The sequence below is a fragment of the Chiloscyllium plagiosum genome, chromosome 2 (assembly GCF_004010195.1).
Source record: "Chiloscyllium plagiosum isolate BGI_BamShark_2017 chromosome 2, ASM401019v2, whole genome shotgun sequence".
Taxonomy (NCBI): Eukaryota; Metazoa; Chordata; class Chondrichthyes; order Orectolobiformes; family Hemiscylliidae; genus Chiloscyllium; species Chiloscyllium plagiosum.
Window position 1 is genome coordinate 129,672,118 of NC_057711.1, and position 26,451 is coordinate 129,698,568.

General features: G+C 40.1%; 1 protein-coding gene across 3 annotated transcripts in view; it reads right to left on the reverse strand.

Moving 5' to 3' along the window:
• Window positions 1-2,912: 2,912 nt before the first annotated feature.
• The window catches only part of slc12a2 (solute carrier family 12 member 2), a 223,177-nt gene continuing 199,638 nt past the window's right edge, over window positions 2,913-26,451 (reverse strand). Inside the window, exons 21-27 of one of the 3 annotated variants that reach the window (XM_043718081.1) lie at window positions 23,035-23,133; window positions 21,330-21,452; window positions 21,057-21,168; window positions 20,319-20,405; window positions 19,963-20,098; window positions 12,768-12,835; window positions 2,913-5,560 (exon numbers count right to left, since the gene is read on the reverse strand). In XM_043718081.1, coding sequence (XP_043574016.1) covers window positions 5,425-5,560; window positions 12,768-12,835; window positions 19,963-20,098; window positions 20,319-20,405; window positions 21,057-21,168; window positions 21,330-21,452; window positions 23,035-23,133 — 761 coding nt within the window. In that variant the 3' untranslated portion in view covers window positions 2,913-5,424. The remainder of the gene's footprint in view (window positions 5,561-12,767; window positions 12,836-19,962; window positions 20,099-20,318; window positions 20,406-21,056; window positions 21,169-21,329; window positions 21,453-23,034; window positions 23,134-26,451) is intronic. The other 2 variants (XM_043718088.1, XM_043718096.1) reach the window with 2 other exon arrangements.

Sequence of the window (26,451 nt, forward strand, 5' to 3'; positions counted from 1 at the left end):
CCCTTTGCCTGCCCTGCAGCTCAGATTTCCTAGTCCTGTTGCTGGATGGGTGCACATTCTGCAGCACACAGGGCAGTCAATGTGAACTACCAACCGATTGGACCAATTGTTGTTCCATCACAATTCATGCTGAAGGATGTGCCTCTCTGCTGGGCTTTAGGGCCTGTGAATCATGTTTATACCGAGGACTCAGAGTTCAGCTTCTTTCTTAATGTTGGTGAGGGCCTAATTGACCTTGCCTGCTAAAAGGGTAAGCTATTTAGGTCAATGAACAGTATCTAGAGTCACATGTAAATTGGATCACATCAGGGCAGCAAACTTTGACAGCTCCTACAGTCAGCATTATTGAGATTATAGGACCCAGGTGCAATGTTTGTAATGGAAAGGTCACTGGTTGTTTTGCTGGGATATGAACCATTTCCCCATTGCACTTGTCTGGGCCTCAGGATTGCTAGTCCAAGGATGTTACCATTACATCATCATCATCATCATCCCAGGCATATCAACATTCATGTGTACCATCAATCCATCTGCTACCCGAATTCAATACAGCATGGTTTTTACTAACATTCTCACTGCAGCCTGTATTACTTTGTTGCTATGCTCAGATACCAGCTATACCAGTCACCAAGTTGTTAGCTGCTCTGACAGATGCACGTCTGCCTTCAATATAGGGAGTGCTTTAAGAAAAAGACCAATCACAAAGTGTTATCAACTCTTATGCCATTACCACCTTTTCACGGAAAAGGTGATAAAAGAAACATTATTCTTGTAAACGAGCCTTTAATGATCTATGTGCTGCATCATTGGGCAGATATCTAACATTGTGTTCTTTTAGCCAATCGGAACATCCCTTAGGTAAATATCACAAGTGGTCTAGTAGGAAAGTATGCAGTCAAATAAAACATTAATGCTGTGGTGAGGTTTGCAGCAATATCTGCATTGAATGTTGCCTGTTACTGATGAAAAAACTCAAACAAACTTCCTGCTGAGGCAGAGACAGCTGACTTCAGAGATAATTTGCTCCCTAGAGAATATACTTCCTGGAGATGGGCCAAGCACCCAACTCCTCAAAACCACTAAATCTTCTTTCACCCCTCAAATCCACTGCAATCTCAGACAGAGCCTATGGAATGCCACAGCAGAGCAGGGCAAGCTGTTGGTAGCAGTAGATTACAGCAAGAACACCTTTCCAATAGGGGGCTGCTGAAGAACCCCTATATCACAACAAAAAGCACAGACAATAAAAAAATGATCATAGGTACAGTGATCCCTAAGTGGCCAGTTCAAAACAGCTGCTAAAATCTACCTTGCAAAATTAAAGAGGTCCCACATTTAAGTATCAACACTCCAACCTCTCTCCTCACCGGAGGTGACGACCCTCAGGTGAAACCATCAGTCATCTCTCTCTAATGACAGAGCCACCCTACAGCCTGGTAAGACTATGGTGACTTTACCTTCGCTTTATTCTTAAATGATACTGGAAACAGCCTGTCACTGGCTCACACAATAAAGGTTTATTCTACAAGCACAAACGAGGGAGAACAGATCTCCAGGGCAAAAATGGAAACTGCTGGAGAAACTCAGCAAGTTTAGCAGCATCTGTGGAGAGAAAGCAGTCAACACAGTGCTTTGACCCATTTATCAAAGGTAAGCCTCTGGAAGTCTGCTCCTTGATCCTAGTTTGGGTTACATATTTACACATCTTCCATCAGGTCAGCTATCTAAGACAATGGGACTTCTGTAGGCTTACAGCAATCAAACAAATCACAGCACTTTGCAGCTCTTTGAGACAAAGGAATCTCGGCTTGATTGAAATCTTTTTGTAAAATTAACCAATTCTTTCCCGGCGTGCATTCCCCCCTCCACCAATGTTGTTTGATCGCCACTTGATCTGTATCTACCTATCCTTTTAACCCCATGTCAAACTCCTTTATGTAAGTTTCGCACTGCCATGACTTCTGTGTTGTCACGTGTGAAATAGCTTCCCGCTCAATCTGTCAATTACCAACCTTAGAAGTTTAAAGATTGTAAATTCTAGAAACTATCATAATTATAGCCCTTCGGCAATAGAAGTAATTTCCTTTCCTTTCCTCATAAATCCCAAGGCTTAGGTTCAGTATAGGTTGACTATTTTGCCTCTGGCGTGTGCCACCAACTATCAATGCACATCTATATTTTCCTTCAGAGTTAAAGCATTTATTTTTAAAAACAAAGTGACTGCATGCAACTTGTCTAAAGGCTCACAAATGTGAAAGTCATAGCACATTTTTGAAATATTCACTTGGAACGATAGCTGACCTCAGGGACACCAGTTTCCATTCAAACAGACATTGTTTACGTACCACAGAAATTAGATGATGTGCATGAGAAGATCATGCAAGCTTATATAAGTAATACACAACGTATGTCGCAACTATTTCAATCTCTTTATTCTCAACCAATTAATAGATTTTTCTGTTCATTGGTGTGAGCTGCACAGGCTAAGCGAGCAATTATTGCCTATGCCTTATTGCTCAGGCAGCAGTTAGGCAGAAATCACATTGCTGAAAGTCTGGAGTGACATGTCAGCCACGCTTCCTTCCCACAGACATTCTTAAACTGGTTCAAAAGCCCAAGCTGAACTTGCTATGGTAGGAATTTTGCATATTTCTGGTCCTATGACAAATTAATTTGTGGCATCATAGGGATCCAGATCAAAGCAGATATGAATTTTGGAAGACTACAGATGGTTTCACCCAATGTTGCATCAGTAAAACAATTTTGTTTCAGTACTCATTCATATAAAGGGACAGACTTCAGTATGTCCAAGTGTTGATTGACCAAATAGTTAACCTAGTGTTTGCATTATAGCCCATCATTACCGAGAGATCAACCAAGACATGTGCTGCTTTGGAGACAATGCCACACAATAATGTAACATTTTCTTTATTGCAATAACGATGTATAAAGTATCATCTTTAATACTTTTAATGTTAAAATAATTAGAAAAGCATTTCAGTGAATTATAGTACAGATTATCAAAATGTTTCATTCAGCTTCTTTGGGCTGTTTACCCCCTGGAAAAACATGGTCATGAAATCATTTCCAAACATAGCTTTGTAAAACAACTCTGCAGACTTTTTGTTGTTTAAAAAGACTGAAGTTTACAGCATACAGTGTAGTTTCAAAAGAACCCCGTAAAATAACCAAATTGAATGTATAAAGGAATTGTATTGATTTACACAAAGTTAGATGAATAAATTAACAGAAAAATAAATCAAAAATCGGCCATTTCTCCTAATCACCCTGTCGCTAATTTCCTTCACAATAAAAAGGTTAAATACATAAGTATTCAGTGTATGGTGCAATTTCACATTTGTGAAGATTACTACTGTGTTTTGAGAATTGGTTAGTTTCCAATAATGAACTATAGTAAGTTTTAGCTTTGGCTACAAAACACTTTACAAAAGCAATGAGACCATTTCTGAACATGGGTAAATGTTGCCTATCACATGAAATGAACACAACACTAGTAACATCCACTCCTCTCGCACAGAAGCGATTTCTGTTTCCTATAGGAGTTAGCATGGATTGTTGAACAGTGGCAGTGTAGGATACATAAGAGACCACGAGAATGCACCCTGCAATTTGTAAGCTACTCTTTCTACATTTCATTGTTTATGCACACATACACAAAGTTCATTTGGTTTTCTTTTAAAAATCAGTTTTTAGCTGGCTGAACTAAGCAGTACACTGTTTCACAGAAGATTAAATTTGTGTTCTCTAACAGAACTCTATGTACTGAGCTTTATTTAATGACACTGTTCAGTATCAGTTATATAGATTTCTTAAGACATCATTCATATGAAGGAGGAAGCACAACAGCCTTTTCAAGTTTGAACATTCCTAATAATTGCAAACAAACATTCTGAAATTACTCTTCAATTTTATGGTCAGGTTTACACTGTTTCATACAATAATAATTTCAAATGTCATGCATTTAACTGCAATGGAAAGGAACATATTTTGCGCATTAATATGTTAGCATCAAGTGGATATGAAATAAACTATGAGGAAGCCAAGTCATGGAACCCCATATCATGATGGGATAGTGTACACCATTTAAAGTGACAAAAACTTAATGTAAAAGTATTTGGCAAACATTTTAAATGCTGACATTCAAAGAAAATGTTTGAGGATAGGAAACTAAGGTAGCTGTAGCTTATTTTTAACAAAGATATTGTAAGCTAATGATGCAACAATGCATTTCAGCACAATCCATAATATAGTATAATATAGGACTAATATTTTCAAGACTACATTGAACCTTTAACTTGTGAAACCAAAGATGGGGCAAGTAGGTGCATTTTCAAAATTTTAGCTCAGTTCTACATTTCCACAAGTATAGAAAGAAAAGGCCAGTTAAAATCTGAAAAGCTGGCAACTTTTTAATATTCCCTTTTCAAAGCATTGCTCTGCAGTTAAAAATATGACAGCATAACTAGGATCTTGCTTAAGCCTCAATGCTATGTTGCAACATGTAAGAAACATTTGCACGGGACATATGTAAGCAAGTTAAATTCCCAGATCTGCCTAAACGAGGGCTAGAGGAGAGGGTGATGTGTGCATGACAATCCTTCTAGGAGAGTCTTCACAAACCCTGGCTGATGCCTCTCTATATATTCAATCATAAAACTTAAATCTCTCGTCCTGATTACAGGCACATTACAATGTACAGTAACAATCTTTGAAAATAATGGCTCCAAAATCACTCCCACTGTGCATTTCACAGAAATGGGGGAACTGAAGGGTAACAAAGAAGCATTTCCTGTGAACCTCTGCTACTTAAATATCAGAGCTTTTGAGTGCGAAACTTAGAACACATTTTCAACTAATAGCAGCCCTGTGGAAGACCAAAATAGTGAAAGCAGCTTTTGTCTTTGTGACAGAAGGTGGAAAATACACCCTCTTTGAGAACTCATTCAATGTAAAGCACTAACTACAGTTTATATTAGGCTACTCAATTTTACAATGATCATCCAATATACATAAAATAGGGAATCAATGGAATTTGGTAAGCAATTTCTCTTTTGGAAGGCACCTCAGTAAGGCTGTAAAGGCTTTTCATATTAATGCAATTTAACTTAGTTATTTCAAAAGAAAAAATATTATTGCTGTTGTTCCAGTAGCAGAAAGAAAACTTTCTGTATACAGTCAGAAAAATCTGCTTTCATTCAAATCAAACTCAGGCAAATTGACAGGCCATCAGGGTAAAAATCAAGTAGTTCTCATGATCCTTGAAACTCAAGAGGTTTCATCCTTTGTGTGCTTATTTTGATTTTGATCAATGGACATGTGAAACACACTAAATCCCAGGACTCATTATTTCCTACTTCCAGCCGCTGCACTGGCGTTATCAAAACGCTGTCCTGTGCTAATCATTTAAGAGTAGAAAGTAAGAACACTCTGGTGGTTGCCTCGTACAAGTAAGATTGGCGGCAAATCCTTTGAGAGAGTTTCAATCCAGGCCATGTACAGTGCACTTGAGACAGCACCTTTTCGTGCCACTGGCAAACTCCTGCAAAACAACAACATTTACCATCAGCACAGTCCGTACCAAACTGACTAGTAATTATTTCAGCATGTTGGACAGATTTGTTGATAATAGTCAAATATTAATTAGATGGTAATTAAGATTTCATAGATAGTTAATAAAACAATCCATGGATGTTAATTATTTTAATCACTGCCAAGTTAAAATCACAACACCAGGTTATAGTCCAACAGGTTTATTGGGAGGCACTAGCTTTCGGAGCGACGCTCCTTCATCAGGTGGTTATCAGCAGTGTTCCAAAAGCTAGTGCTTCCAAATAAATCTGTTGGAGTATAACTTGGTGTGTGATTTTTAAACTTTGTACACAGGCACCTCCAAATCTTAATCACTGTTAGCCAAGTCCTTCAGATTCACCTCAAAGCAGAAATGGTGATGTATCTTTTATATAAAAACAAACTTCTAATGGATTTATTATTGTCACATGTACCAAGATAGTGTAAAAACATTGTTTTATGTGCTAGATAGACAAATCGTATCTTATTTAAGTACACCAGGGTAATTGAACAGAATTGGAAATGTGTTGCTGGAAAAGCGCAGCAGGTCAGGCAGCATCCAGGGAACAGGAGAATCGACGTTTCAGGCATAAGCCCTTCTTCAGGAATGAACAGAATTGGAACAGAATGCAGGATAGCGTTACAGCTACAGAGAAGGTGCAGAGAAAGATCAACTCTATTACATGAGAGACCTGTTCATAAGTCTGATAACAACTGGGAAGATGCAGTTCTTGAATGTGCTGGTACATGTCTTCATACTTATGTATCTTCTACCCAACCAAAGAATATGGGAGAGAGTATAATAGGGGTTGGAGGGTCTTGGATTGTGTTGGCTGCTCCCCCGAGTCATTGGGAAGTATAAACAGAATCAACGGACAGGGCTACGTTCATAACTAATTTCTTGTGGTCTTGGGTAAATGTCCTGAAAGAAAATAAAACAAAAAACTGCAGAAACTGGAAACCTGATTCAAACCTGAGAAAGCCAGCAGATCTGGCACCATCTGTGGTGAGAAAACAGTTCATATTTTGAGTCCAGTGACCCTTTTTCAAATCAGATATCCTAGATATTGTCACTAGCCTTATTCCCAGACCTTTTCAGAACATTCAAACGTGATATTGTTTGCATGACAGGAATCAGAGGGAAAGGCCAGATAACTAAACTCTTCATGAAATGTTATAGATGTTAGGATGGAATTCCATGTGATTTCTGAGGAAACCCTGAAGAGTACTACAATCTAAAGGCATTTCATTTTCCTCTTCCTTTTCAATAAACGATCACACAAACATGAGATCAGTCCATGATTGGATTCTACAGTATAAAGCTGTGAATGCCTTCTTTTAGTTGCTGTTAAGTTGCTTGGCTGAAAATGCACTAAGGGCTTTTTGATTTGCATAGGCAACACATAAACAGGGTCAGAGTTATTTTTGAATTTTTCAGAGTGTGCACGCTCTTACCTACACCTACTGCTAAATGTTAATTACTTTCTTCAGAGCACCCTATAAGATTGAATAGTTAGTTAGCAGTCCAATAAACAGAGACAAAGAGGACACAGTCAGTCAGTTTGATGAGCATCCTGCTCGACAAGAGAACCCTAGGATAGGGGTTTTTCTCCCCTGGAGAACAATACATTGTTAATGAGGGGAGCTTGATTGGCAGCTGAGGTCACTGTGGTGCATCCACGAGACAGTCTCATGAAGAGCTGGTAAACGGCAGCTATAGATAATGTAGAGGGGGAAGTGGGTGACCACCAGGACCAGGCAGCTATGGGTGTTCTCAAACAGTATGCAATTCTGAAAACTGATGCGAGTGATGGTCCATTTTATTTCCCAAAGCCTGTCTAATATCTACAAGGCACAAGGCAGGAGTGTGATGGAATACTCCCCCCTTGCCTGGACGGATATGACTCAGATACCACAAGAACCTTGACAACATCCAGCACCACTCTAATCTAAACTCTGGTTTCCAGCATCTGCAGCCATTATTTTTACCATCCAGGACAAAGCAGCCCTCTTGATTGGTACCAGATTCACCACCTTCCAATGATGCAATTGGTACAGGGTGTAGCATCGACAGGATTTACAGCAGCAGTGCACCTGAACCTCCGCTGACAGCGCCACCTGCAGGTTTTCCTCCAAACCACACATTATCTTGACTCAGAACCAGATCACTGTTCCTTCAGAAGTGGGTCAAAACCTTGCAATTGCTTCCCTACAGCAGTGAGGGTATCCCAGATCACACTCACTGCTGCAGTTCAAGGTGGCAGCTCACTACCAATCCTTTCTTAAAAAGGAACTGCTGGAGAAACATAGCATGTCTGGCAGAATTAATGGAGAGAGAACCAAAGTTTTGTTGCAAGCCAAGTTGGACTCTTCTTCAGAACAATACGTTTCTCCAACATTGCGTTTTGTTTCAGATTTCCAGCTTTTTTTTGTGTCATCGAAGGATGGATGTGCTGGTATTGGAGGGGGTCCAGTGGAGGTTTAGATGATCCCGGGAATGAAGGGCTTGTCATATGAGGAGCAGTTGAGGACTCTGGGTCTGTACTCATTGGGGTTTAGAAGGATTTGGAGGGGGACGCATTGAAACTACCAGAATACCGAGGCACCTGGATAAAGTGGACATGAAGAAAATGGTTTCATTAGTAGGAGAGACTAGGACCCAAGGGCCCAGCCTCAGTGAAAGGATGACGAGAATTTCTTCAGTCAGAGGGAGGGGAGTCTGTGTAACTCATTGCTGCAGAGGGCTGTGGAAGCCAAGTCATTGAGAGATAAGTTCTTGACTGATAAAGGGATCAAGGGTTATGGGGAGAAGGCACGAGAAAGGTTGAGAAACATATCAACCATGATCGAATGGCAGAGCAGATGCAATGGGCTGAAAAGGACTAATTCTGCTTCTATATCTTATGGTCTTAATACACTGGTAGAGTTCCCTTTCTCAGCTCACCTGTTTCTGAAACCTATATTCATGTCTTCATTACTCCAAACTTGAGAAGTCCAATTCACTCTTCGCTATTCTCCCATGTTTCACCTTCTATAAAATGGAGGTCATCAGAAAATGCTGTGATCTGTGCAATACTTTGCACCACGTCCCATTCTTGACTGCTCAGACTCTCTGATCTGCTCAAGCAGTGCTTCATTTTAATACCCCAGCTTTCAAATCTCACCATAGCCTCACCTTGCCCTATCACAGTAAACTTCTCAAACCCCACAACCCATCAAGGTATCCTTTTGCTTTGGCCCCTTGAACACTCCTGTTTTTCATTACACTCTCATTTGGTGGCCATGCCTTCATATGGAATAGCCTCTCTATCCGACTCACTACAGTGAAGACACTTAAAAATAACGGACAGGTCATTTGATCCAAAAGTGTCCTTATTTAGCTTGTTGTTTTATTTTATAATGTTCTGAGAATGGCTGGGAATGACTTATTAAAAAGGATCATTATTATTAATTATTAAGCAGCCATATATTTTTATGTAACTGAGTAATGTGTATCAAACTAATAAAATTGTTCACAAAACAAAAATGGTAGCATCTGTGGGGAAAGAAACAGTTAATGTTTTTGAATCCTGCATGAAGCTGAACAGAAGGCTAGAAAAGGGATAGATTTTACATTACTGATAAAAGGTGGGAGGAGCAGGAAGCAGATTGGAAGGGTAGAGGGCAAAGTGAGCTTCATGATCAAGGATGTCGCAGAACAAAAGCAGGAATGGTAATGGGATTTTTATTTCTTTCTTTTTGCAGCCTACAAAGTGGAAACAGGCCCTTCAGCCCAACCTGTCCATACCACCCAGTTTTCACAATTAATCAAGTCCCATTTGTCTGTGTTTCGTCTATATCCCTCCATACCTATCCCATCCATGTGCCCATCTAAATGTTTCTTAAAATGATAAAATTGTACTCATCTTCACCACTACCTCTGGCAGCTCGTTCCACCCTGTGTGAAATAATTGCCCCTCTGGACATTTTCATATCTCTCCCCTCAAACCTATGTCCTCTAGTTTTAGACTCCCCCACTAGGGGGAAAGCTGTCTGCTTTCCTTATCTATGCCTCTCATTTTATATACTTCTGAGGTCACCACTCCATTGCCCACACTCCAGGGAAAACAAGTCCCAGCCCATCCAACCTCTCCTCATAAGACAAACCATCCAGTTCAGGTAGAATCCTAATAAATCTTTTCTCCACTCCTTCTAGTTTAATAATATCTTCTCTATAGCAGGGTGACCAGAACTGCACATAGTACAGTGTGGCCTCATCAACGTCTTGGACAGCTGCAATAAGACACCCCAGCTCATAGATGCTCTGACCAATGAAAGCTAACATGCCGAAAGCCGCCTTCACCACCCTGTCTACCTGTGACTATTTAAGGAGCTTATGAACCTGTACCCCTAGACCTCTGTTCCGTAACACTCTCCCCGGGCCCTGTCATTGACTGTGCAAGTTCTAGGCAAAGGTGAGGACTGCAGATGCTGGAAACCAGAGTTTAGATCAGAGTGGTACTGGAAAAGCACAGCAGGTCAGGCAGCATCCGAGGAGTAGGAAAATGGATGTTTCGGGCAAAAGAATGCTATTCCTGGTGAAGGGCTTTTGCTCGAAACGTCAATTTTCCTGCTCCTCGGATGCTGCCTGACCTGCTGTGCTTTTTCAGCACCACTCTGATCTAAACTGTGCAAGTCCTGCCCAGGTTTGCTTCACCAAAATGCAACACCGCATATTTATCAAAATTAAACTCCATCTGCCATTCCTTAATCTACTGGCACAGTTGATCAAGGTCTCGCCGTATTCCCAGATAACCTGCTTCACTGTCCACTATACCAGCAATGTAGGGGTCATCCTCAAAACCACGAACCACACCTCCTAAATTGTCATCCAAAAATATGATGAGGAAAGACACACATCCAAAATCATTAATATAAGTGACCATAAGACTGAACACTGCACGTTTCCTGTGGCACATTGCAGGTCACAGGCCTCCAGTCTGAAAAACAACCATCTACCACAACCTTCTACCATCAAGCCAATTTTGTGCCCAATTGGTTAGCTCTACCTGGATCCGGAGAGATTTAACCTTACTCAACAACCAATCAAGTGATACTTTGTCAAAGGCCTTGCTAAAGTCCACATGGACAACATCTACCAGACTGCGCTCATCTACTTTCTTGATCACTCCTTCAAAAGAAAACTCAAATCAAATTCATGAGACACGATTTCCCACATTGAGTCCTTGCCTCTCCAAATGCCTGTAGCTCTTGGTTCTCAGAATCTCCTCTAACAATCTATCCACCATGGAGGTTAGGCTCACTGGTCTGTAGTTCCCAGGCATTTCCCTGCAGCCTCTCAAATAATGGCACATTAGCCGTCCTTCAATCTTTGGGCACTTCACCAGTGGCTGATGGTGATACAAATACCTCTGCTAGGGGCCCTGCAATTCCCTCCCTAGCCTCCCACACAGTCACGTTTGTTATTAAAATCCATATCTGCAGATAAAATGTGAGGTGATAGAAGAGGAAAATCTATCTTTACAACACTGGCCATGAGTTTTAGCAACAGGTGAGAGTCCCCCAAATATAAACATGCTAATCTGTAAACAAACACTTCCCACTTGCCTCTGTACGCCCCCACAATCTCCCAGTAATCCCCCAACATTGTCTTTCCACAAACTCCAGCTATCTTCTGGCATTTCTTAATCACTTCTCTGATCTCATCGATCAGCAGAGCAGTCAGGAACATTGTATGTCCAACAGTCAGCTTATACCAGTCACTGAACACGTTAAAAAAACACACACACACACACCCAGGGCATAAACCATCAACCTGCAGCAAAATCCCACACAGTTCAAACTATGAAACAAAAGTGGCATCTGTGCATTAGTTACGCTATCAAGTTATACCAAATGGATATAGATTCAGAGTCAGAGTCATACAGCATTGAAACAAACCCTTCAGTCCAACTTGTCCACGCCATCCAGATATCCTAAATTAATATAGTCTCATTTGCCAGCACGCGGCCCACATTCCTCATAACTCTTCCTATTCATATACCCACCCAGATGCCTTTTAAATGCTGTAATTGCCCCCTGGGTCCCTCTCTCCCCGCTCACCTTAAACATAAGCTCTCCAGGTTTGGACTCCCCTAACCTTGACTATTCGCCCTATCCATGCCTCTCATGATTTTATAAACCTCACCCCTCAGCCTTCGACACTCCAGAGAAAACAGCCCCAGCCCATTCCTTAATCCATACTATGAACAGCTTGTTTTACAGATCAAAATGGATAAACTCTGCCACAATACATTCAGGAGACTTGGACAATTGTTCATTTTAAACACCGGATACAAGAGCTGGGGGTGCATCATTGCACAAGCTCATGGTTTGTTTTGCTTTGCCCATCAGTTAATGGGCTAGAAGTTCTGAGTAACTTTTGCCCAAATGTTTGAAAAGCACTTTTGCCAATCCGAGGCTCTTATGGGTAGATGTTACTGGTTTGTTTTTTGAAAAAAAGAGTAAATTACAACAAAAACTCTAATTCCCATATAGACGATTTCCACAAAAGCAAATTTCTGTGGATGTTGGAAATTTGCAATAACAGAAAATGCTGGCATCAACCTGAAACATGACCTCTGCTTTTCTCTCTCAACAGTTGCTGCGTTAGCTTGCTGAGGTCCAGCATTTGCTGTTTTTCATAATTATTCAATCTTGTAACTCATGTTAAAGAGAATGGTTGAGTTTATTTTGAAACGCTCTCTTTTCTTTTACATAATTGAGCACAGAGTTATTAACACTGCTAAATCAAAGTAATAGAGCTCATGATGGTCAGTGACGCCAGTTTAAATATTTTTGACGTACTGAACTTGATCACAGTATCAGTTGGCAGTGACATTTCAGTGTGATCTGGACCCAGTCTGATCAGTCTGTGTTAGCGACTATGACTCTATGCAAATGCACAGGATACATTGGGTGGGAAATCAAAACCTGTTTCAGTAGGGATTTTTTTTTAAAAAAAGGATTTTTTCTAAAAGCAAGGTTGATAAAGGGGGTGTTTCTGGTATCAGATCTCCAGTCACTTTGGAGTCAAACATCCCCAATCCTGCAAATTTAGTATCCTACAATTTTACAGCATGCGTTCATTTGTTAGCCAATATTATTTTACAAGTTACATTTTTTGTAAAGTTACTTACATGACAATGAGGTTAGCAGTGCTCGAGTTCTCCCTTAGCAATTCATTCAATCTGATCTGTCGATACGTCTAAAATGGAAATAATAATTTGTTTAAAATGTGTGCGATTTTAAAACAAAGTAAACTATTTGAGTGGATATCTTTTCTACTGAGCTTGGATCGCTGGATGCATTCATTCATCCATCCAACATAATTCAGAAAGTAAGCCTCAGTCAGAACTCTAAGGAAATATGCCAAATCTGGAGCAATGTGACAACAGTGAGAAATTCAGGAAGCCCATGCCATGATGTTGCATATTAGGATGGCATGGTGGTTCAATGGTTAGGACTGCTGCCTCACAGCGACAGGGACCCGGGTTCGATTCCAGCTTCTGGCAGGACTATGTGTGGAATTTGCCCCACATTCTCCTCGTGGCGAAAGTGAGGACTGCAGATGCTGGAGATTAGAGTAGAGAGTGTGGAGCCAGAAAAAGGACAGCAGGTCAGGCAGCATCCAAGGAGCAGCAGAATCGATGTTTTGAGCAAAACATCATTCCTGCAAGTACTCCGGTTTCCTTCCACAGTCCAAAGATGAATAGTTTGGGTGGGTTAGCCATGCTAAATTGCCCATTGTGTCCCAGGATGTGCAGGCTAGGTAGATTAGCCAATGGGAAATGAAGAGTTACAGAGATGGGGTGGGTCTGGGTAGGATGCTTTTCAGAGGATTAGTGAAACCTCGAAGGGCCAAATGGCCTGCTCCCACACTGCAGGGATTTTATGATCTCGCCTTTTACCATCAGTCTGATCCTCCTGTGAATGGCACAAGAAGAACCAGCTGCAGATTTTCTCCAAATCCTGCTCTAATTATTTGAAACACCTCCAATACTTTCCTGTGATTGCCCTTGCATGACCTGATTCAAATGTGCTTCAAGCTCACAAAAACACTAGGACAAATAGAGAACTTTGAAAGTGTCCTCAGCCAAAATAATTTGTTTAAACAAATGTACAAATGCTGGGATAGTTCGACTAGCATTTTCAACATTAGTCAAAAATCTTTGCAAGAATTGCACATCAGCCAACAGCTACTCAATACACAGACAGGTAATCATTGGATACCTAACTTTTATCAGTTTACACATTTTTGTACAATACTTAGATTCATTACTCAAGTAAGATTTTCATGCTTTTTACAATGAAATAGTTAATGATTTGACATGAATTGGTTTGCCAGATCTTAGTTTAAATTAAAAAATAAATGACCAATATTGCAAGATACTGCGTAGGTTAAAATGGTAGAAGGGAAACAAATTTGCAATAGAGAAGTGATTAGGAGATACAGTCTGGAAGAAATCAAAAAAGAGAGTTGTTCCAAGATGCTGTGATCCTCACTAAGGAGTAGGAAAACAAGGTCTAAGAGATGAGTTAGTAGAACAGTGGCTTGTTTCAGTTTTTACCGACTGTGAATTGGCTAATAGCACAGTCATTACAAAAACAAAGATAGCCACAGACATCAGCCTCTTCTCCAAAATGAGCACACACTATATTACGCAAACAAAGGCAAAAGTAGGAACAAATCAGGAAATGATATATTCCAAGGGTTGAGTAAAAACACAGCCCTGTAAGTTTTAGCTCCTCAAAATGAAACGGTTGGGTAGGAACTCAAACTCTTACTAACTTGAGGGATGATTTTTCTTTTATTTCCAGAATGCAGTAAGCTATGAAGATCTACAATTTACTGATCAATAGGTGGCAGAAATAGATTCACTGGTAACTTTCAATAAGAAATTGAATAATTTGCAAGGCTATAGGAAAAGGGCAGTAGACTGACACTAACTGGATAGCTCTTTCAAAAGGATGTACTGGAATGATAGGCTAGGTAAGCTCTTTCTGTGCAGAGTGACTGTTATGACTGTCCTATTTTGTGTGAGGGATATATGGGTAGGTACAGAGGCTAGAAGATTGAAAGAAATTCCTCAAAATCTTTCACTGAACAAAATGCTAACTTTGGGCATATAGTTGACACAAATGACTAATCTTCAATAATTTGGGCAATGTAGCATTGATCAAAACACTAGATTTGATTAAATTTAAACCTCAGTTAAGACAGGCATCATATGGTGTGCAACATCCAGTTCTAAATTGCTAATCTTTTGGGAAATCCAACTGTGTTTATTGGGGAAAGAGGGGTGCTTGGGGCTCCAATCAGCATGAACTTTGTTGTTGTTAGGAGCAGATCCATCCTCTAGGGGTTTGCTGATTGGGAGCATAACTGGTTGGTGCAGCATTCCTCTGTGTCTGAGCAAACTCCTTCACAACAACAGAATTTAACTGCAGCAATCATTCAGCTGTCAAACAACCAACACAGACCGGGAGAAACTTTGACTGATGACAGTGAAAGACAACGCTACAGAGAAAGAGAAATAAAACAGAAGATGCTGGAATTACTCCACAGGCCAGGCAGAATGTATGGTGGGGAACTGTCAACATTTCAGTCATTGAGAGTGTTACAGAGCTAGAAAAAAAAGTTAGGGATGCAACAAGTTTTAACTAAGTAAAGATACATGGAAATTGTGGGATAAGGTGGAAGGCAAGAGATTACAAGACCAAACTGAAAAATGCAAAACAAAAAGGAGTGTGTCATGGAAAAGTGAAGAAAGAATTAAAGTATCCTTCAAAATGGTCATCCAAACTGTATTTGGTGTCTACACTATTGGAGAGTGCAGCATAAGCTCAGAGTTCTATATTCAGATTGCAAAGAAATGAATGTAATTTGCTGTTTCACTTGGACAACGCATTTGGGACCCGATCTGGTGGGAGGGAGGACATAAAGGGCATAAGTTGCATCCTCTGAGGTTACACATGGAACTCGGGGAAAAAAAAAGACAAAACAAAAACAAAAACAAAAAAAACAGTCTCAGAGAAACTCAACAGGTCGAGCAGCATCTGAGGAGAGACAGAGTTAACGTTTCGGATCCAAAGATTCTTCTCTGGAACTGTTCCAAAAATCATCATTGGACTCGAAATATTAACTGTTTTTCTCTCCATAGGTGCTGCCACACCAGCTGAGTTTCTCCAATACTTTTTATTTCAAAAGGACTTAGACAATTTGGCAGAATGGGTGGATTGGTGGCAGATAACATTCAATGTGAAGGAGTGTGAGGTGATGCATTTTACTACACAGAATAAGGAGAGACAATATAACATAAGGGGTACAATTCTAAAAGACTTACAGGAGCAGAGCGACCTGGATGTATATGTACACATATCGCTGAAGGGGACGGAACAGGGGAAGACACCTTAATGAAGCATACAGTAACCTTAGCATAGAATACAAGACCAAGTGGGTGATGCTAAACTTGTGTAAGACACTTGTTAGACCTCAGGGGTATACAGTTCTAGGCACCACATTTAGGAAGGATGTGAATGCATTGGAGAGAGTGCATAAGAGATTTACTAGGATGGCTATCGGCCTGAGAAATTTCAGTTAGGAGGACCAGTTACAGGGGCCAGTACAGAGCAGAAGGCAGCTAAGAGGAGTTCTGTTGGGAGTTTAGACAGAGAAAAATTAATCTTGTTCATAAAAGGATCAAGAATGAGAGCACACAGATTTGAAGTTCTTTACAGAAAAAAAAACAACAACTTTCGCACAAGGGTATAGAACACACTGTCTGGAAGCATGGTAGGGCAGGTTCTATTCAGGCTTTCAAGAGGGGATTGGAGGATTATTCAAATTGAAACAATTTTCATTGTGCAAAGGGATGGTGGAAAAGACTGAATTAATATGCTGATTTGGAGAGCTAGTGCAGACACAATGGGTTGAATAGCCAGCTTCTATGCCGTAACAGTTGAGATTCTGATTTGGGGTCAGCACCATGGGAAAAAGGAGGGGAGATTGAGGACTGAACACAATGTGGAGGACAGAACAATCCCTTTGGAATGTTGAACAGGAAATGGAGTGTGTGTTTACTTGTCACATGCTCAAGTAGGAGGCAGGATGATCTGTTAAATACAAAAGGCTTGTATTCATGAAAAAAGGAGCACATTATCATGATTCAGTTGTGCTGTGGAGAGATGCACAGGAAATGGAACAATCATTGTTGAGAGATCAGTTAAACGTAGTTGTAGAGGGTCCCAGCAGTTGAAAAAGGAAGGCATCCTCTCCACCCTGCTACTCCTCTTTCAAATCCCACCCAGTCTGATGTCCAGCCATGTTTCCATCAGTTCTCTGACCTCCCCATGCAGTGCTCAGCAAAGGCCACAGTTTCATGCTGCATCTACCACCACCTCCATGAATTGGGCTTCATGCAACAAATTCTTATGTTACCTTTTATTTTTCCTTCTGCTTGGCCAGGAGTCTTTCCCAAAGCAATTTGCTTCTCACCATCAAAATTTTTATTCAACTGTACCCCCCCTCTGTCTGGTCACTTAGATCCACTCGAGATTTTGTCATTGAAAAATTGCCAGAAAGACAAGCCTCTCACCCACTCTAAACAATCTTTCATAATGTGCAGTGCTCCAACTGACTGTCAATAAGTTCACCTCCTCTGGAGATCTTCCCACAATGGCTTCCAACATCAGATCCAAACCCTACATAAACTTCAACTTTGCTCCTAATGAGTAACAGTGTTACCCTTGAAGACTCATCACCAACTTGTTACACCCCATGATCCAACCATGACAAATTTCCTCTTACCAGCATCATCAATCTGTGACTCTTCTGATGTCCTTAGCCAATCTAGCAACTTTAAGTTTCTTGACCCTAACCTGGGCACCCTCAATCCTTCTATACCCTCTCCCCACCCGCAGCATATTCTGAAGTTAGCCCTCTTCTCCTTTGAAACCGAGCTCAGCCAAACTGCCTTTTTACCACTCCTTCTGCACATGGTTGAATCTCTCAGATTGAATAACTTTTCCTTCAACTCTAAATGTTTTCCAAATAAAGAAAAATTGTCCCACAGGGGCCCACATGGGTTCAGTTTGATGACTGTCTTTTGACAGAATACATTGAACATTCACTACTTCCTCCAGTACACTGATGGATATAATTGCTGTACTTTATCTTCAAGAAAATCAACTTTTCCCATTGGATTTCTATCCTTGTGGTTCAGACTTTTGTCTCTCAGTCAGAGACTAGGTTTTCAACCAATATCTACTGAGCCCACAGATTCTCTCGTGACTTTAACTATACCATCTCACTTCCTATAAAAGGACACCTTCATTCCCTAGATTTTTAATATCCATCACATCTCGTCTGATGCAGATGTAATTTAACCCTGAAAAGTAAGAGGTCATACACTTCCGAAGGAGGAATTTGACATGGAATTATTCAAATGAAGGACATGACACTCGGAAAGAGTTAGATGTAAAAAAGGGATGTTGTCAACTATTTTGAGGGCAGAAGGCCGTATTAGTAGGGTGGTGAGTCAGGCATATGGAACATTGCCTTTATCAATTCAGCCAGAGATTACAAAAGCAGGGGAGTCCTGATGGAATTGTATAGACCTTTCGTGAGGCCACAGCTGGAGTACGGTGCGCAGTTCTGGTCACCTCATTACAGGAAGAATGTGATTGCAATACAGGGGGTACAGAAGAGATTCACCAGGATGGCAAATGTAAGTTTGAGCAAAGGCTGGATAGGTATGGTCATTATTGTTGGGAGCAGAAAAGACTGAGGGCGCAACCAGACTGAGATGTACAAGGCTAAGATGGACAGAGAGTGGATCAGCAGCAGCTGTTCCAGTTAGTTGAAGGGACAGTCAAAGAGGCACAGGTTCAAGGTGAGGGATAGAGTGGTTTGGGGTTGGGATGGATGGCGGGGGGGGGGGGGGGGGGGAAGAGGAGGAGGTGTGTTAGAAGGAAGGACAATCTTATTTACCCAGAGGATGGTGGCAGTCTGGAATGTGCAACCTGCGAAGGTGGTAAAGGTGAATTGCCTCATCTTTTAAAAACAAGTACCTGGATGAGCTCTTGGCATGACATAACATTCAAAGCTCTGGGCCAAGTGCTGGGAAATGGGATTAGGTTGAAGGTCAGGTCTTTCATAAATGTCAGTAGAGTTCAATGGGCTGAAGGGCCTCTTCTGCACTCTATGATTTTATGATCACATCTATTCTTATGTTACCTTCCATTCCAGTGTTTCTGACAGGTCTTCCTTTCTCATCAACAAAATCTCACATTGGTTTGACAGGCTCCTCAATTATGTGTGTCATCCATTTCTTGCAATTTTGCTCTTGCCCCTTTCCTACCCCACCAGAAAAGTCATCAGATTCCCTTCCATCCTCAACCTCCACATTTGACAGATACTCTCTGCAATGCCCACACCTCTATCTTGACGCAACTCTTGCATCTTCCTCTTCCCTCTGCTTTCAGTGTTAGGATGAGACCATTCCTTTCTCACTACAATGGTCCACACCTGCAAAAACATTGCTTGCAGTTTCCAGGATAAATTTCTATTCAAGAACAAAGGCAAAACCTGCTCCTTATCCCCTTCCTTCCTGCTATTCAGCACACCAAATACTCCTTCCAGACTAAACTGCAATTTACTTGCACTTATCAAATGTTGTGGATGATATTCACTGCCCATGATGCAGTATCCTCTACACTGGAGAGACTAAGTAATGTGACTGTTGCAGGACTGCTCCATTCAGTTTGCATGAGAGATCTGGAATTTCCAATTGTCTGTCGTTTTAATGATCTGTCTCACTTACATTCTGACTGCTCTCCCAATCAAGCTCAATGGGAAAATGATTAGACACATTTCAGCTTTCTGGTCTCAAAACTAAAATTGAGCTTCCAGATCACAATCTCTGATCCCACCTTTTTGATTGGCAGCTGCCAATGATTTCAATTGTCATTTACACCTCATCCAGACCAACCCGGCTCCTTTTTGGCCTTGTGCCATCAAGTCTTTTATCATTTGATGTCTCCCACCTTCAACTTTTCACAAACTCTTGACTCTACCCTTTCACATCGATACTTGGAAACCTGACAGCATCTTTACCTTGCCACGTTATTGAATAATCAACCTGAACCTTTATCTATTTGCCTTTCTGTAAACTGTACCAGGTAAAAGGAATCACGCCAGTATTTTGCTTTTATTTTTGTAAATGTTGGTTAGGTTTCATTCTGAATTTAAGGTGTTTCCACTGTGTACATAAGGTCTGGCCGAACTGATGGTTTGACAAAGCATTGAAACAATTCCCAAAAAGGTGTAGAAACCTTCATTCTGTAGATCTCCAGCTCATTGTCTGTGATCCTCCATGGTTCCTCTGCCTTCATTTTCTCAGATGCTTCTTGTTCTCCATCATCCTCATGAAGTCTGAATGGCTCAATCATCTCTTCAAAAGCTGCAATACTGTTTAATACAAAATCAAGATGGTAAAAAGCTTGTGTTTTGGTTTTAGACCAAATTTGTGCCAATAGCAATGGTCAGAAATTTTCACAGGTAAAATATTCAGTAATAATAAATACAAATCCATTAGTGTATATAACCAGAAAGGAACAGGAGTTAGCAACTTCAATGATTATTTTCCAAAGCTGTATCACAAAATTCACCTCTCATCAAGATCACTTACTTGTCTTTGCTTGGCTTTGTATTCATATCCCCGAGAACAGTGATGTCTGAAAAATCTATCCTGAATTTGCTGAGTAAAGTGGCCATTCTGAAAGTCAATAATAAACTTACTTAATTATTGATAACATTTTCCATATTCAGAATTACAAAGCAAATGCTAGCGGAGCTTCGCATTACCACTGCTAGAGAAACTTCGACAGGCAATGCTGTTATCTCAAAGTTCCAGCAAGTGCCCCTTAGTCGTTTTGGGATTGTGATGGAGTTGCTGGTGTTGAACTGGGTTGGACAAAGTCAGAAGTCACACAACACCAGGTTATAGTACAACAGTTTTTTTTTAAATCACAGGCTTTTGGAGGACTGTCCCTTTTTCAGGTGAAGTAGGCTTCATGTGATAGAAGGACAGCGCTCTGAAAGCTTGAGGTTTCAAATAAACCTGTTTGACTATAACCTGGTGTCATGTGACATCTGACCTTTTTGGGGCTGCAGCAACAATTAGAATCAAAGTTAAAGACAAACTTTGTGCTGGTTACTAATGTTTCCAAATAGTCTCCATGCAGTACACAAATTGCAATCCCCACTCATTTATCTACATGCTGTACAAGATCTCAAAACCTACTTTGATGCTTAGCCACACTATTTAACAAACAATTTTACGAAAATAGAACCAGATGTTTATTATTAACACATCTGCAAACACATATGTATATCATTTTCAGGTTGGCTAAAATTAATTACTCACGTCCTCCTATCGTGGTCTATCCTGTTTATTTTTCCACCAATGAACACTCTGATCTTGCAATTTTTCCACTTTTTCTTCGTAGTGAGAAGATATGGGATAAGTAGCGTCAAGCCTATCAAAGCAGAAAAAGGGCAGAGACATTTAATCATCCCAAATAACTCATCGTTCCAGCTCATTAACAACTTAGCAAACAAAAGGAGCTGGCAGTTATTATCCTGCTGTGACTGGTTTATTTGTACAAAGAAAATGGAATTGCAGAGTGAAAAGCTATACCTCCATCATCGAAAAGCCACCAGACGTCAATCGTCCCTTTACCCTGCTGCTTTTGGAATCGAGAGCTTGCCTGAAGCAGCTTCTGATCATTCATGTTCAAAGGCACAGATGAACCCTTAACCTCTGAAAAGTTTCATGGAAAATTAGGCACTTTTCAAAAAGAAGGGAAAGTCATTGTAATCAGTAAGAGATCAACTTCGTAGGACATTTGAAAGAGAACACAGTTGACAGTGAGTAGTCTTCCAGAGAGGCAGAAAAAGACCAACTTTCATATTTTCTAATATTTGTTTTGGTGGCTTTTTAAAAATCAGGAAAAATGAAGTAATCCAGTGAATTTCTTCATGTGGCAAGTGATCTATTTTACTTTACAAGATCAAGCAAATTTTCCCTTTAGCAAATCTTTCCTAATATCAGCCCAATCTCTAATTTGCTCCAGAGCAAATGATTGCCTCCCCCAACTCAATCATAAGAAATTAGCAAATTACTCAAATATTAAAGCATGCGGTAACTGTTTCGATTTCTAAAATGGATTGAATATATAAAAAGGCACCTAGTGACGCTGATTAAGTCTTACAAGTGCCAGACAATTCCATTCCTGCAAGGTCAGAGCATGCATTGATCTGTACAACTTACTTCCATTCAGCATAAAAGTCATTTAATTTTCTGGAGGGAGATTGTTTATTAGAGAATTTTCATTTGTTTGTATGCCTTTTTAATGGCACTGTTTAAAAAGAACAAAACATTGCTACATGACAGACTTTCATTTATTGAATAGGAGTTTATTTTCTGATAGTCAATTACCTAGCACTGATTTACAACACTGGAGCCACAATTCATTTTTCTGCACTCTGGTATAGAATACACAAACTTTATCTAAAGAAGGAAACCACAATAAAACCAAATTTGACTGATTCTAAGAAAAGGAGGATGAACATTGTTTTGAATTTTGGGGAGGATTGTGTATGTGGTTGTGGGTTTTGGTAGACAAACAGTAAACTCTCCCACCACCTCTAGAAGGACGAGGAAGAATGAGGAAGAAGCATTTTGCTATATAGCCTGGAATAATTTCCAGTGTTATATGGCAAATTACAACAGTGAACAAAACTGATTGAGAAACACACAAGGCATCTTTAGATTCTTGTTCAATTTAAAGTTATTGTAAGCAAAGCCAAAAGGTAGCAACAAATGCAAGTGTACATTAACGTTTGCCTGCCTTTGAGGAAAATAGGTTTCCATTAGAGTACAGTCCTTTGTCATTTCAGATAAAAGGACTGCATCTGAAAACAATATGCTTATGTTTTAGGTAGCTGAGCTGCTTTATAGTTGTAATAATTTCGGTTTTTATTTCCAGTACTCAAATCTTCCTTTTTGACTTTTTGTTTTAAAACTTTAGTCAGCTATCATAGAACTTGTATTGAGCTTTTGGATTGTTGTGAGCTGGCAGTCATTGGAGCCATTTAGAAATATGCAACTAAAGAATTGGGAACTGCACAAATGTTAAAAAGAATCAGCACAGGAGGGGAATGGACAAGCAGGGATTAGTCCAAACAAAAAAAAAGGTACAACAAAAGGTATTCATAACAAAAGAAAACTCAAATTATACAGTGGAACAAAGGAAAGACAAAAGTGAAAGATCTGATTACTAGAGCAACTAGTAATAATTACAAAGGAAAAAAAAATGAAAACAAAAGAATGGAATGCCTGCCTTTTTTCAAGAGAGGCTGTGTGGACGCCTTGCCATCATCTTCTTCATCTGCATTATGTTCAAAACAACCAATACAGTAAGTTAACTTCATATGCATCACTAGATGTAAACAAAAATGTAAACATTAACTGGTTACTTTGGAATTAGTTAATGGTGAATTACATTGTGAACATTAATTTAGTACTTAAAAAGGATGAAGGGAAAAAAGCGAGTCCAAGGTAACGGATTTAAAACTGAATTGTGCCGAATTACTTAGTTATCTCAGTACAAACACCAATCCACATCTCCTGAAAGTGTATTTTATTCGAAAAGTTCTAATTAGTTTATGTGGCAGTTTAAATCTTTCTTTGTTAGGAAAAATTATAGAAGTACAAGCCATTTAGTGATAGCAATCCTTTAGTAGCTTTTTAATTAAAAAGGTTTCCTCACCACCTCCAAATTTGTGTTTATTATAGCCAGTAATCAGGTTACGCACCCACATTGGTATTAATTTGCAAAAACAAAACAAAAAAAAAGGGATTGTAGGAGAGAGGGAGGAGGGAGACTATGACAGGTGTTGGGGCAATTGAGGGAAATGAAAGCTGGTGTGCAGGCAAAAAAAAAATGCCAAAAAACTCGGACATGCTATATATGCAAAGCCAAACAAAAAAAAGCTTTTATCCACACTCTTAATCTATTCTTTCCATTTCTCTTTCGTCTCTTCACTCATGTGTGTGTGTTCAGGTGACCTGAAAACATGTATACCAGAACAAGGCAAAAAAAAAACAGTATTTGCTTCAGTTTCTACTCTGCATTTCAACACTAGCAGATTAGTTTCTCCTCCTGCTTCATTCAAGTCAGTACAAACAGGGACCAACACTCTGGTAAAGCAGCCACTTTACTCTTAATGCACATGGAGTCATTGCGCTTAGAGGAAATGTCCCAGAGCCTTGAACACAAATTTAACATAATTTTATAAAAATTAATTTTAAACTAACTTATGTTCAGATGGAAACATTAGATTTCTATAAAGGTGTAATTTGTGTCAATCTTGGTAATTATAGTGTCTGACAGAATGCAAAAAAAAAAACTCCTCAGTTTGAGAACTACTCTGGAAAAATGGGGAGCCTGTTGCCATCGATAAGGGTAGGTTTTGGAAGTTTGCAACGCCAGTCTAATTGCAGCTAACACATTGTAAAAAGCTGCAAATAACCTAGTGTTACGAGCAAAATTCCTGCAATATCGGGCAGTACAGATAGTCACATTTACAAGACTTTTGGAGAGCTGACAGTTTTCTAAGTAACCACCAGCTTTAAGATCCTCAGGTTAGATGGTGTTAAACTACTCATGTCACTAGTAGACCTTAAAAAGTTGGGCCTTGGAACAGCACCCAGTGATTTCCTGATGTATCCTTAGCCTGAGGAACCACCATTCACGCGAGGGGTTGGAAGCTTTACCCTCTTGCTTCATCATAAAATAAATCCCAATTATTTTCTGAAAAAGTAATTTACGGCTTCTCGTCATTAACATTTAATATGATTATCAAGCATTTAAAAACACATTTTAGCACCATGCTATTCAATTGTAAAAATGGGGTTCTGACAGATTCATTAAATGCAAATATCACAGGCCTATTGTATCTACTAAAAGTAAGTTTCCAAACTCCAGTGAATACAATCCTAACTGATTGAGGCTTTTGTTATTAGTTAGTCCTGCCATTCATAGCTAACAGTAATCAATAAGAAACAAGCATTATGGATTGGAGCTTCAGCTGAGGAAAATGCTGTTCAAGAAACTGTGGCATTTCTATAAATGTATTAAGTTTTCAGGTGATGCATTCACATTATAACGTCTAATAATGACAAGAACGCAAAGTAAATGTTATTACAAACAAACTTCAGGGAAGCTGAATAGGAGGGAGTACGAATAACCAGCTCCCCCACACCTGGAATAGAATTCAGTTTGATGGATGCAAATATAAAGTTTCAGTTCAGTATTTCACAGTAAATATTAACATTGCGCCTGTAATGATCTGTTTGTTTCTGTACAAGGTTCCAGTGGGCAAAATAACAAATGTTCAGCAACAGAATATTCACTTCTCAGTTTCACAATGAAAATTTTCATCAATCCAACTTCCAAATTGTCCAAGTTCTGCAAGTAATTTATTCTTCAGGAATATAGGTGGTTTGTTCCATGCACGGTTAAATCATTTGGTCAGTATTAGAGTGACCAAAGGTGTCAAAGATATGAAACACCAACCAGATGCAATTTAATGTTAAACTGAACCCTAACTGGTGATAGCTGAGCCTCGCAAATCACATCATTGAGCAAACCAGTACTCAAAAAAAGTAAAAAATTAAATTCTGTCGGTCATGTTCCCAAAACACATTGCAATGACAATTTATATACAACAACTTTTTGTTTGAACTGGTGCATGTGTTTCATGCTTCAATAAACATCAACAAAAAGCCTCGAGACAAAATACCTCTATATCTTATCCATCGTACCTGCGACTTCAACCAGGCAAACTCTAGTATGGTCTGCCACCAATAGGTTTCCTGTCCCCCCAGAGACGCCCTGGACTACTGCTCCACACCCAAAGATATCTACCGCTCCATTCCCCACCTGCATTTTAGAAAAATCAAACCACAAAGCTGTGTTCCTTCTCTCAAATTACTGCAGAAACTGAAGCGCGAGGATCTGGGACAGAGAGTCAGAGTGTTGGTCAGACAGATTAGCTCAGATGGTGACTGCTTGCAGTCAGTGGATTGGTCCATTTTCAAGAACTCAGCTGCAGTCTTGATGCCACTACCGTCACAGACTTCATCAGTAAGTCTGGAAAGGACTGGGAGCCAAAGAAATCAATCTTGGGTGGGCTTGGAAAGAGGTAGCTGGCAATAATGACTCCCAGGCTAACCACACAAATACAGCTCGACTCTGGCAAGGCCTACATAATATAATTGGCCACAAAGTGAAGTTGAGTAGAAATCACTGACAACAATGCATCCCTCCCCAATGAGCTCAATCCATTCTGTGTTTGTATGGAACAGGAGGTCAGTGAAATGATGTCACCTACCCCAACAGCCTCGCTTGCCCCTGTACCTGCAGTCACTGCCGCAGGGGGCAGATCAGCCTTCTCGAGTGTGAACCCACTGAAAGGGACTGGTCCTGAATGGAGTCCCTGACCAAACACTCAGATCCTGCACGCACCAGCTAGTGGGAGGATTCTCAGACATCTTTAACCTCTCCTTACTCCCATGGGAGGTCTCCACTTGCTATAAGACCACCATCATCCTGGTGTAAAATGGTGGCAGACTAACAGGCTCTTTCCTGCTCTCTCTCTCTTCCCCACCCCCGCTCCCCCGGCCAATACACATCACCTTTCTGTCTTTGTTTCACTTTTGCTTCTGCTCTTTTCTTTCACTTTATTTCCTTTTG